Here is a 13825-nt window from a genome sequence, read left to right on the forward strand (position 1 = left end):
ATCGATGCTGACTCATAGCAACCCCCATTAGGTGTCTGAGGCTGTAAATCTTTACTCAAGCAGATCACCCCATCTTCCTTCCTCAGAGAGGATGGTGGGTTTGAACCACTAATCTTCTGGTTAGCAGTCAAATACATTATCCACTACACCACCAGAGCTCCTTACTATACCACCAGAACTCCTTAAATCTAACCAGAGACAAAAAAAAAAAAAAGGACTTTTTATATTTTCTTAAATTAAAAGTAGCCCAATTGTGACATCAATAAAAGAAAAAAATAGTTAAATTGGCTTCATCAAAATAAAAAACTTGTGCATCAAACGATATTACCCAGAAAGTGAAAAAACAGAGAGAACGGGAGAAAATATTTGGAACTCATACATCTGATAAGGCTTTAACATCCAAAATATATTAAACAAACAAACAAACAAACAAACAAAAAACTCCTACAACTCAACAACAAAAAGACAAAACAACTCAATCAAAAAATGGGCATGAAAATATCTTATTATTTGAATACTTAGGCATTAACAACAATAGTTGCTTCCTATCCTGAATACTATTATATCTAGATAGCAATGAAAATCAGAACACAATGCAAGCCACCAATAGTTGATAATGATCTTGATGAATTATAAGTTTGACAGACAAGGGCAGAGACTGTCTTGTTGCCCCATCATTTGGCATATAACTACCATTTAATAAATATTTAATCTTGCTTTAATGATACAATCTTTAATGTGCTAATCTTAATTGGGGAGCACAATAACTATTCACAGGATTATTGTGAGACGTCAAATAAACTGAACATTCTATTTTGGCACTTTTACAATTGCAGGCATTTTAAAAAAATGTCTCACATTATTAGCACTCTGCTGAGCTAGGTGTTCCATAACAAGTCATGCAATTGAGTACACAATTAGAATATTTCTAAATGGAAAAAAAGACTAAGATTTGTCGCCTGGCTTTTCTGTGCTCTATGTACCTTACATTTACTAATTTAATCTTTTTTACAATCCAAAGAAATATGATTTTCTTCATATAGGTTGAGGAAACTGAATAAACTGCCAAAGGTCATACAGCTGGTAGATTCCAGAGATGCAATACAAATCCAAAGCCCATGCTAGTTTACCAGTAACAGTGTCAAAGTTTTCATCAGGTCACCCCAAATTGCAAAGGAAAATTAAGATCCTTCCCTGGGGGTTTTACTGAAGTAGACTGAGCTGCCTTTGAAGTCTTACATGTATCTTAAAATTGATTTTTATATTTTAATTTTATTATAATTGCTTAATATATATAATATATATTATATCATAATTGCTTAATACAAAACATTTTAAATGACCTACCAGTTAAATTAGGGTTCTGGTAGCATAGTGCCTAAGGCACTTGACTGCTAACCAGAAGGCTGGTGGTTCAACCCCACCAGCCACTCCTCCAAAGGAAGATGGGGCAATCTATTTCCATAGTGATACTGCCTCGGCAACCCAAAGAGGTGTTGCTATGAGTCAGGTCCGACTCGACGGCACATAACAACAACAACAGTTAAATTATTCAATTCTTCCCATACTAATAAATATTTGAGTAAAACTGACACTATAGGAAGGTATATCTTCCATATTTATCCCATAGCTTTGTTTAGTTCCTGGTGCATGGCTTCATAAACCTGGATACTAGCTTGAAAACATGATTACAGAGCAAACTGCATTAAAGAAATCTTAAGAATGATGATGAAAACTATAATCATTATAGCAACTCAAGGTCAGAATAAGATATTAATAACATCTAATTGAGTAGCTCTGATGGTAAAGTGCCTAACGCATTTGAGTTGGGCAATCTACTTCTGAAGAGATACCACCTCACAAACCCAAGAAGGGGTTGCCATGAGTTGGAAATGACTTGATGGTAGTTAGTTTTTTTTTTTTTTTTTGAGTAGCTACAGATGGAGTCTGACTAGTTTCTTAGCTCTCCACTCTCAATGAAACAAAATTCTAATTATCGATTCCATTGAATTTGACCAAACTGAAGAGCTACCCTTCAATGTGACCTCTTCACCCAAGGATCTGGTTGCTTTATAAGCATAAGCTTGAAATCTCCCTGAGGACATTTCTGTGAAACCCACTGAGTGAGCAGATGTGGACCATAATGGAAGTCAAGCAGTAGGGAGTTGCATTTGACAAGTCCTACCAGACATTCTCTGCCCTAGCAACTGAGGTACTTCTGCATCCCACACCCCTCAAGGGCTCACAACCTGCATGAGCCACAAGAGTGGCAGACCAAAACCAAAACAATTGCCATCCCATGGATTGTGACTCACAGTGACCCTATAGGACAGAGTAGAACTGCCCCATAGGGTTCCCAAGGCTTAAATCTTTAAAAAAAAAAAAAATTATTGTGATTTGGGTGAAAGTTTACAGAGCAAATCCATTTTCCATACAGCAGTTCATACACATTTTATTTCATGACACTGACTGCAATTCCCCACAATGTAACGGCTCTCTTGCCGCTTCCTCCCTGCAGTTAGCTCTTCCCTGTGTCCTTTTCTGTGCATTCCTGCTCCCTGAGCTATCCCCCTGAGTAAATACTGTCCTTCTGTTCTCCCATGATTGATCCTTCTAAACTGTGTATCTACCTGATGTAAATGTTCACCCTTTATATATGCCTGTCTATTGTTTGTATGGAAGCAAGGCTGTAAATCTAAGCTGACTGCCACATCTTTCTCCCCGGAGCAGCGTTGTAACCACCAACTTTCGGGTAACAGTGCAAATGCTTTAATCATTGTGCCACCAGAACTCCTTCAGAGTTGCTTAGGGTAATAAAAGGAGTAAAACCTATTGCCGTTAATTTGATTCCGACTTAGGTTTGAATTGTGGCTTCAAAGAAGCTGTACTCTGAGCTCCCATGTCCTTATTTTACTTATGGCTGCTTGTAAGCATTTGAAATGTGTGGGCTTTGCTTAAGTGCTCAACATGTTGCTTCGTTCTTTAGATTTTGCATAAGGGGTCTGATCTGCAGTATTTGGAGAGTTCTTTTAAGCTGGGAGGAAAAGTCAAAGCTCAAAATTTTCAGCAAAAGATAATGCGTTACCCCCACCCTAAATAAATCATACTCACCTACACAAGGAAAGAAGACTTCGTAAGTCACCATCCAAACTGCCTACCAACTCCCCTCAAAGTTCTCTAATTTCGAAGCAGGTGATCCTCAAGGCTTGAACTCTCCCTTTTCCAATTCTGTATGGGGTTCCTGTGTATCTTGACCCCTCCCTTCAGGACCGGTGTAGTCTAGGCCCAACCCACTACGGAGACCTTACTTTCTGGGCAGGCTTTTGAGAACTAACGGTCTAACAGTCTCAACAGCTTCTCTGCTCCAAACTCCTCTCGCGGGCAGGCGAGTGCGTGTTGAGGGGGAGGGTTGGGCGCCAAACTCTCTTCGTGCCTGTAGGGCGTTGGCCCACAATCCTTTGCGAGGGCGGGAAAGGCCAAGGGGTTACGAAAGAGGAAAGAGCCTAGAGGCTGGAACCCTATAATGTGGATGCAAATTTAGCCTTATAGGACCGTTTCTGGACTTTTCACATGAGAAAAACTGGCCAGTGTGCACATATTACCCCCCACTCGGGGCTGGCGGAATCTTTTTCTTTAATTCATTCATTTATGACTCAGAAGCTTCCACCCAACAGGCCAGGATGGAAGTGAGGAAATGTGATGTATACGACCTCTGGGTCCGGCTCCCCATTGCAGCCTCCATCCATCTTTATACTCCCAAGTTTGATGGGAGAATTTAAATGGGATTTGGACGAATCACAACGGAAATGGTGCCATAATGTGAAAACAACGTAGTCAACAGCACAGCAACAACCAACAAGGCCGCGTGCGGTGCGGCTAGGTCGCCGACCCCGCCCCTTCCTCATTGCGTCTGACGTCATACAGTGCAGGCTCGACGGACGTAAGGAGACAGGGTACAGTGGCTTTGCTCTTCAGGACTGTGTGTGTAGGCGTGTTTCTTTGAAATGCAGCGGGATTTAGGAAGCTTTCCGTTGTCTCCAGGTGTGCGGGTGAAACTGGTGTCTGCAGGTTTCCAGACTGCTGAGGAGCTCCTGGAGGTGAAACCCTCCGAGCTCAGCAAAGGTAACGACTCCCGACAGCAAGCTGACCCACCAGACGCACTAGGCGCGGACCGCGCAGCCTACATCTCCCCGCCTTCTCTGTCTCCCGCCTTCAGCCTTAGGCGCGTTACTACCAGATTCTACTGCCACTGCCCTCGGCAGCGTTTACGGGAAACCGCTCCTTGATACCGTTTTAAAATGTCTGATGTTAGGAGGACTGTGGTCGTGAAAACATTTACTGATTGTGCCAGAGCGTGGTGAGCATTATTTCATATAAGGCTCCTCTTTAGTGGATTTTTATACCCACTGTATAGGTGAGGAGGAGCTCTGGTAGCTTAGTGCCTAAGGCACTTGACTGCTAACCAGAAGGCTGGAGCTTCAAATCGACCAGCCACTCCTCGGAAGGAAAGTTGGGCAGTCTACTTCTGTAGTGATACTGTTGGAAACCCAAGGAGGGGTCGCTATGAGTCAGGTCCGACTCGACAACGGCACATAGTAACAACAACATATAGATGAGGGGGAGCTCTGGTAGCGTAGTGCCTAAGACATTTGATTGCTAACGAGAAGGCTGGCAGTTCAAACCCACCAGCCACTTTGGAAGGAAGGTTGGGCAATCTACCTCCGTAGTGATACTGCCTCGGAAACCCAAGGAGAGGTCGCTATAAGTCAGATCGACTCCATGGCAGTGAATTTGGTTTTGGTATATAGATGAGGAAATTGAAGTTTGGGGTGATTGAGTAACTTGTTCGTGATAACTAGACTAGGACGTATTGGAGCCAGGATTGGTACCCAGACAAGCTGTCTTAAGTTTCGCTGTTCTAAGACCAGGTGGTGGGAATTCAGTTTGAGAAATGTAAGATTCCTGATAGGTCTAGAGTGAGAAAGGGATACTGCTTTTAATCTGGAGAAAGCAGTAGAAAGAAGACATACCTTTTATGTAATTACCCCTCCCTCCAAAAACTTAAAAACGCCAAATAAGTTATACAACACTGTAGGTTGTATGTTGATGGAAACCACGGTGCATCCTGAGTATACAAAATGTAAGGCACAGAGAAATTAAGTAACCTGCGCAAAGTCACACAGTAAGTGGTGCAGTCAGGATTTACAAACCCAGACGATCTTATTCCAGTGTTCAGCATCTTAAATTGGATAGGACCCAGTTTCTTAAAATGTTTATCTCTACTACTGTCATTTGTTAGCACCAAATTCACAGTCCATATCCTTACAGAAACAAGTACTGATCCATCACACTGCTAAGTGATATCCTTCTTACCATTATTTCTTTAATTAGTAGCTTGTTTTGTAATTGCCATTTTCTCTTTCTGGCACATATTGTCAGATAGGAATGAAATTACCTAGTTGAGGAAGGATGTGTATGTGTAAGGTAGTTGTACATTGGCTATTGTTTGGAGTAATACATGAATTTCACACCAGTGTTTCTTTGGAAAGTTTTTATTACGAATAATACATGCACAAATACTTCAAAGTGGTACCTTGTTTTAGACAGGTTAAAAGAAGTCATTTTCATTCTTTTTTGGAAAATAATCTGTATATTTTATGAGAGCAAGATAATAATGTAGAACCAAAAGGGATAGTAAAAGTACTGCTAGTACATTTTTATTGCTAACTCTGCGATATTCTTGTAGATACTCAGGAATGCTTTAGTTGAATTCTGTTTGTGAAGTAAAGGGATCTTTTATGTGAAGACTAAGAAAGCATAAGGCGCTCTGGTGACACAGTGGTTAAAACATTCAGCTGCTAATCAGAAGGTCAGCAGTTCCAACCCACCAGCCACTCTGCAGGAAAAAGATGAGGCAATATGCTTCCATAAAGATTTACAGTTTTGATACCCTATAGGGCAGTTTTACTCTGTCCTATAGCTCTGGTAGCATAGTGGCTAAGACACTTGCCTGCTAACCAGACGGCTGGCAGTTCAAACCCACCAGCCACTCCTCGGAAGGAAGGTTGGGCAATCCTACTTCCGTAGTGATACTGCCTCGGAAACCCAAGGAGGGGTCGCTATGAGTCAGGGCTGACTCGACGGCACATAACAACAACAACAACATAGGGTCACTGTGGGAGCTCTGGTGGTGTAGTGCCTAAGGCACTTGACTGCTAACTAGAAGGCTGGCGATTCAAACCCAGTATCAGTCCTCAGAAGGAAGGTTGGGTGATCTACTTCCAAAGTGATACCGTCTCAGCAACCCAAGGAGGGGTTGCTATGAGTCAGATTCAACTCTACAGCAGTGAGTTTGTTTGGTTTTTTAATAGGATCACTATGAGTTGGAATTGACTCAGTGGCAGTGGTTTTTAAGAAAACTTAGACAAATGCCTTTATTAACTTAAAAAATTAAATAGTTTATGGAATGTGACATTTTAGGTTTCTCTATTCTTGGCATTACTCTTATGTTCTGGTTACCTAGTGCCGCTCTGACAAGAATATACCACAAATGGAATGGCCTTAACAAACAGGAGTTTATTCTCACAGTTTGGAGACTTTAAGTCCAAGTACAAAGTGCCAGGCTCTAGGGGCTGGGTGAAAGCCCCTCAGGCTTGGGCTTCAGCTCTGTCTCTTGCTTCCAGCCCACTGAAGCTAGAGGCTTTTCTTCGCTCAGACAGCTGCTGGCTGCTGAGGCTGCCAAGCCCAAGGTTGACAAGTAAAAAGGCACAGTCCTGATATTACCAAATCACATGGCAGGCCATTAACTCAAGTCCATTGTAAGTCCCAAAGTCGGCAAAGCATGGCAGGCTGCTGAACAACGACACGGCTACATGCAGGGTTCAAGGTGCCATAAGCTAGAGACTATCCCCTAAGGCTTCTCCTTACATACAGGAAGCAGATCACACATTCCCTAAGGCAGCTACTCAGCTGCTCACGGTAGATTCCACCATGGAGTTGATTACCAGTCTCATCACGGGGAATACTACATCCAGCTGCCCAGCCATTCAACCAGGCCCAGCCAAGTTGACACACAAACTGAACTACCACATCTTGTTACCTAAAAATTATAATTAATGAAGATAGCCCATTTCTGGTAGATGGTTTTAAATCTCTAAAATCTTTTTTTCCCCACTTATTTTACTTTCAGAAGTTGGGATTTCTAAAGAACAAGCCTTGGAAACACTGCAAATTATAAGAAGAGAACGTCTCACAAATATACCAAGATGTGCTGGTCCATCTGAGTCAGGCAAGCAGTGTACAGCACTGGAGCTTCTCGAACAGGAGCATACCCAGGGCTTCATAATTACCTTCTGTTCAGCACTTGATAATATTCTTGGGGGTGGAATACCCTTAACCAAAACAACAGAAATTTGTGGTGCACCAGGTGTTGGAAAAACACAATTATGGTAAAATGTTCTTCTCTTAAGGGTGGGCTCAATAATGTTTTATGTAAGCAGCAGAGTTGTGCTGTGGATCTGCAGTCAGGAGGCCAAAAGAGGCATATGTATGTTCTTTATTTTATGTGTGTGTGTGTGTGTGTGTGTGTCTACATGAAACAAATCATTTGCTTTTACATCTTAATAAATAGATACAATTATTTTAATATTTTAAAAGATGTTTCCTTTGTAGCCTTGTAGTGTGGCCATTAAGGTAAACAGGCAGTCATATGCTTTATTGTATATTTCATTCCTAACAATACATTTGAAAGCCAATGTTTGAGAGTAGTTTTCCATGTAATAGAGAGTTCCATTCCCCAAAGTCTAAAAACCGTTAAAAAGTCCTTAATCCTAGTCTTATAGGAACAACTTGCCCCTAATCCAAGCAAGAGTTGATTTACACACAGCTGACTATGTGAGTTGTTTTGGGAAGTAAGGTGGTCAAATTAGATCAGATATCTATTTTTTCCATGGACTGTAACCCTCACTTGACCTGTTTTCAAGGTCTCAGTTGCTTATTCAGGTATTCTTCAGACTTTAAACTTTCTTGTTCAAACACTTTAAGAGATTGGAAGCAAGAGCTGGGTAAAGAAGTCTTCTTTTTTTGCTTTAGAGTGGGTCTCCTTTTCTTTCCATTGCCTAGGGAATGAGGAATACAAGAACGTGAGGGTTGAACAACTGTCTTTGTAAGAAACTAAACTAGATTCCCTACACAATCCAGGCCTCACCCATAGCCTCTTTGCAGGGATTGCAGGAGGAAAATAGACATTTCTACTTCACAGGATAGGACTCTGAAAACACCTGCCTATAAAATATTCCCTCTGTTCTTTACTTTTCTTGAACAGTATACACATATATCCCTCAGGGCAAGCCATTCCATTTTTCAGCTGTAATGACCTCATAGCAAGCAGTCCTACCATGTAATAACGTGTTCTGGTTACCTAGTGCTACTCTGACAGGAAACATACCACAAATGGGATGGCTTTAACAAACAGGAGTTTATTCTTACAATTTGGAGACTTTAAGTTGAAGTTCAGAGTGCCAGGCTCTAGGGGCTGGGTGAAAGTCCCTCAACCTTAGGGTCCAGCTCTGCCTCCTGCTCCTGACCCACTGGAGCTAGAGGTGTTTCTTCACTCAGACAGCTGCTGGCTGCTGAGACTGAGAAGCCCCAAGGTTGACAAGTAAAAAGGCACAGTTCTGACGTTAACCAAATTACATGATAGGCCATTAACTTAAGTCCATTGTAAGTCACAAGGTCGGCAGAGCATAGCAGGCTGATGAGCAATGACACAGCTACATGCAGAGTCTAAGTGTGCCATAGGCTAGAGACCGTTCTCAAAGCTTCTCCTTATATACAGGAAGCAAACCACATCCCAAAGGCTGCTTGTGGTAGATCCCACCATGGAGTTGATTGCCAGTCTCATCGTGGGGAATAACTACCACCAGCTGCCCAGCCACTCAACCAGGCCCAGCCAAGTTGACACACACACATAACTACCACATAATGTTAAAATACTCTTAGCCCTATATAAAGATAATTTTAATTTGGTGTTGAAAAAGTTGGTTTAAGAGGGTTGTTGTGAAATGTGGGGAAGTATTAATTGAAAAGTTGAAGACCTTGAAATGGTATGTTATATCAGGCATCACTAATGAATTTTAGTCAGCATTCTGTCAAGGAGCATTAATGCCTACTCTTCCCCCTTAATTTATTATGGTAACATATACATAGCAAACACTTGATCATTTTGTCTGTTTTTATGGGTACAATTTAGTGACTTTAATAATGTTCACCATGTTGTGCATCCGTCACTGCTGTTTCCAGATTTTTTCATCACTCTTAACAGAAACTCAATTCCCTGTAAGCAATACCTCCTCATTTCCGCCTCCAAGTCACCCCTTGTAACCACTAATAATGTCTGGTCTCTATGTAATTTGCTTGTTTTAGATATTTTATATAAGTGGGATCATATAGTATTTGTGTCTGTCATTTCCCTTTGCATATGTTTTTAAGGTTTATTCATGTTGTAGCATGTATCAGAACTTCAGTTTTATTTATGGCTGAATAATATTCTATTGTATGTTTATATCACATCTTATTTATGCATTCATCTGTTGATGGATACCTGCATTGTTTCCACCTTTTGATGACTGTGAATATTGCTGTAGTAAACCTTGGTGTACAAGTATCTATTTGAGTCCAACTTTGAATTCTTTGGAGTATATACCTAGGAGTAGAATTGCTGGGTCATAGGGTAACTCTGGGAGCCCTGGGTGCTGTACACAGTTAATGTGCACAGCTGCTAACCAAAAGGTTGGAGGTTTGAGTTCACTCAGAGGTGCCCTGAAGAAAAGCCTGGAGATATTCTTCAAAAAGATTAGTCATTGAAAATCCTGTGGAGTACAGTTCTTCTCTGAAATACGTAGAGTCGCCATGAGTTGGAATCAGCTAGACAGCAACTGATATATCGCTGTTATTTTGGTAGTGATACTTTCTTGATAAAGTCCTTTGATTCACAAAAGTTTTTAATTTTTATAAAATCCAGTTTATTTAGTCTTTTGCTACCAATGCTGTTGGTGTCACATCTAAGGTCCCTCCCTTTTTTTTTTTTTTTAAAGTTTTGTTTGATTGTCATTCCTGAATTCTTCAGAGGTTAACAAGATATTTCAGACCATCTTAATTTCTAATACTAGTTGCTATATTCTTTTTTTTTTATTTTTTAAAAAAGTTTTAAAGTATACTGGAAAGTACATAAGACACAGGCAGTTTAATGAAGCAGCCCACTGCATGAAAGACATTGTCAGTAGCAAAAGCCCTGTATGACCCCTGCCCAGTCAAACCTTCTCACTCTCCACAAGATAAGTTATTCCTGACTTACTTGAAAGCAACTTTCTTATTTTTGTTTAGAATACTCTATTCTTAATTTTTTTTTTTTAATTTTTGTAATTTGGGTGAAAGGTTACATACATACAGAGCAAATTCACGTTCCATACAGCAGTTCATACACATTTTGTTTCATGACATTGACTGCAATTCTCCACAGTGTAACAGCTCTCTTCTTACTGCTTCCCCATGGTTACCTTTTTCCTGTGTCCTTCCCTCTCATGGACTTCTGCCCCCTGAGCTATGTCCCTGTGCAAACACTGTCCTTCTATTCTTCCATGATTGATCATTCCAAGGAGTATATGTACATGATGTAAGTGTTCACCCTGTATGCCTCTCCGTTGTTTAGCTGGAAGCCACAGGAGTGAGTTCATTTCCAGACCTGAAGGGTAACTAGGGACCGCAGTCTCAGAGGTCTCACCTGGCTCTATCAGGCCAGAAAACCTGGTCTTTTTTTTTTCCTTTTTTAATGATTTTGAGTTTTGTTCCACATTATTCTCCCACTCTATACAGGATCTCCTGCACCAGTCCACCTCTGAGTAGTTTACAGTGGAAGCTGGGTACATCTAGTTCTTCCAGTCTCATGGTCATATAGGCTGAAGATCCTGTGGTCTACCAGTCCTTTGGACTAATAAAATACACCACTCTTTATTTTTTAAAAAAATCATTCTAATTGGTTAATTCTGACTCACGATGACACCATGTGTTGTGCAGTAGAACTGTGCTCCACAGCGTTTTCATGGCTGTGATCTTTCAGAAGCAGGCCTTCCTTTCTGGTGCCTCTGGCTGGGCTCAAACTGCCAGCCTGTTGGTTAGTAGTTGAACACTTAACCATTTGTGCCACCTTCTATTCAACACTAGATAATTTTCTTGGAGGTGGACTTCTTTAATCGTTCTAAATATATATATAAAATTATAATTATTTTTCCTCTAAGCTTTATTAAAGGGTATGATAATTTTGTATAGCTATTCCAATTCTTTAGAAGTTATCTATAAACAAGATTCCTTTCTTATTTTTATTTTTCAATACCCAGAAGTATAGTTGTATTTATAACATATCCAGTGATGTCTAATAGATCTCGCATTTGAGTAATACTGCCTTAGGTGATGATGATTATTTGGTCATCTGACTTCTTTCTCTTGACAGTATGCAGTTGGCAGTAGATGTGCAGATACCAGAATGCTTTGGAGGAGTGGCAGGTGAAGCAGTTTTTATTGACACAGAGGGAAGTTTTATGGTTGATAGAGTGGTAGACCTTGCTACTGCCTGCATTCAGCACCTTCAGCTTATAGCAGGAACACACAAAGAAAAGGGTAAGTTACCAAATGACTTTTTTCTTTTCTGGGAGACATTTTTTTTTTTATTGTGATTTGGGTGAAAGTTTACAGAGTAAATTCACTTTCCATATGGCAGTTCACATATACTTTGTCTCATGACATTGACTACAATTTATCCTAATGCAACAGCTCCCCTCCCACTTCCTCCCAATAGTTATCTCTTCCCTGTGTCCATCCCTCCATGTACTCCTGGCCCCTGAGCTGTCTCTCTATGCATGAACAGCCCTTCTTTGTCCCATGAATGTTCTCTCCAAGGAGTGTATCTATTTGAGGTAAATGTTCAACTCCTATGCCTGTCTTTTATTTAACTGGAAGCCACAGCTGTGGGTTCAATTCCAGACCTGAAGGGCAGCTAGGGGCCATAGTCTCAGTTGTTCCATCAGGCTCTATCAGATCAGCAAACCTGGTCCCCCTTTTTTTTTTTTCTCAAATGATTTTGAGTTCCACATTGTTCTCCCTCTCTATCAAGGATCTCCTACATAGATCCCCTTCTGAGTGGTTGATAGTCGTAGCTGAGCACCATCTAGTTCTTCTAGTCTCATAGTCGTATAGGCTGCAGATCACATGGTATACCAGTCACTAGGACTAATTGTTTCCATGAATCTTTGGTTTTCTTCATTTTTCTTTGCTCTGGATGAAGAGAGACCCATTATTGCATCTAGATGGCTGCTTGCAAGCTTTTAAGATCCCAGTTGCTACTCACTAAAGTAGGAGGTGGAATAATATTTTGTGTAGTATATTATGCTAATTGAGCTTGATGTCCCCTGTGACCACGGTCCCGAACCCACAGGTTGAACTATTCACTCCCTCTGGGTAGCTGTCTGTGACCAAGAAGTGACTGCAACCTTGTCCCTTGTCAGCTCTACTATACACCTGGGAATTCTTACAAAATATACAAATACACTTATAGGACCAAATACATTTTAAGAGTCTTGACAAGACACTCATTTCTTTCTGCTGTGCTACATTATAGAGCATGTTTCTCTTGTTTCTTCATATGTCTACTTGCCTTCCTTTCTAGATATGTGGATGGATTCTTATCTCAGATGCTGTAGTCCAACTGTGTTTAAGACAAACATGGGTTTGGCATTCTGTCAGGGTCCTGGAATCAAATGCAACAACCATTCACAATAGGTACAAATTTGACCATTCCAATCGTTTGCTTCCTGTAGTCTTTCAGATGTGTTGGTCTGGAACTTGACGTCTTAACATCTCTATCCCCATATGTCTGACACTGAGGTATTTAAGAACTTTAGTCAGTGCATCCCTGAAGTTTCAGTGTGTCCCATTGCCTATGTTCAGCTTCTACTCCATGGACATGTCTTAGAATTTTCTTTTCTTTTGTTATTGTTGAGAATGTACACAGCAAAACATACATCAGTTCATCCATTTCTACATGTACAATTCAGTGACTTTCATTATGTTCTTTGAGTTGTGCAACTTTTCTTACCCATCTTTTCTGAGTTGTTCCTCCCTCATTAACATAAACTCACTGCCCCCTAAGGTTCCTGTCTAATCTTTTGAGTTGCTGTGGTCACTTTAATCCCGTATAAATAGTTCTTAAAAGACCATAATGCTCAAAGCAGATATTTTTTATTAGTTAAGCTAAACTACAGATTGGATGGTGTACCAGTCACTAGGACTAATTGTTTCCATGAATTTTTGGTTTTCTTCATTCTTTTTTGCTCTGGACAAGGAGAGACCCATTGTTGCATCTAGATGGCAGCTTGTTAGCTTTTAAGATCCCAGTCGGTACTCGCCAAAGTAGGAGGTGGAACAGTGATTTATATAGCATGTAATGCCAATTGAGCTTGATGTCCCCTGCGACTATGGTTCCAAGTCTATAGGTTCAACTACTCGGTCCCTCTGGGTAGCTGGCTGTGACCAAGCAGTGACCACAACCTTGCCCCTTGTTGGCTCTACTATACCCCTGGGAATTCTGATAATTCACATAAACTTATAGGACCATTGTCTGCCAACCCTATACATATTCTTGGATACACTCCCCATTTCATAGACATACCTAATAGTTCAGCCTGACCACCCATCTCTCCACTCATATACCCATGTTTGCCTTCACTGACAACACAGTACTGTATGTGCAAAAGGGTTCATCTTTGTTGTCTGT

The 13825-nt window shown here is 40.8% G+C and overlaps 1 protein-coding gene across 1 annotated transcript; it reads left to right on the forward strand.

Annotated features, from left to right (window-relative positions):
• Positions 1 to 4004: 4004 nt before the first annotated feature.
• On the forward strand, positions 4005 to 11673 carry LOC103212025 (DNA repair protein RAD51 homolog 3-like; the record flags this gene model as incomplete). The annotated part of the gene is made up of 3 exons (XM_007958028.2): positions 4005 to 4122; positions 7190 to 7448; positions 11507 to 11673. Coding segments are annotated over exons 1-3 (544 nt in total), but the record flags the coding sequence as incomplete, so codon positions are not given.
• Positions 11674 to 13825: the final 2152 nt, after the last annotated feature.

The sequence above is a fragment of the Orycteropus afer genome, unplaced genomic scaffold, assembly GCF_000298275.1.
Source record: "Orycteropus afer afer isolate SDZICR_OR568_19922 unplaced genomic scaffold, OryAfe1.0 scaffold00834, whole genome shotgun sequence".
NCBI classification, from domain to species: Eukaryota; Metazoa; Chordata; class Mammalia; order Tubulidentata; family Orycteropodidae; genus Orycteropus; species Orycteropus afer.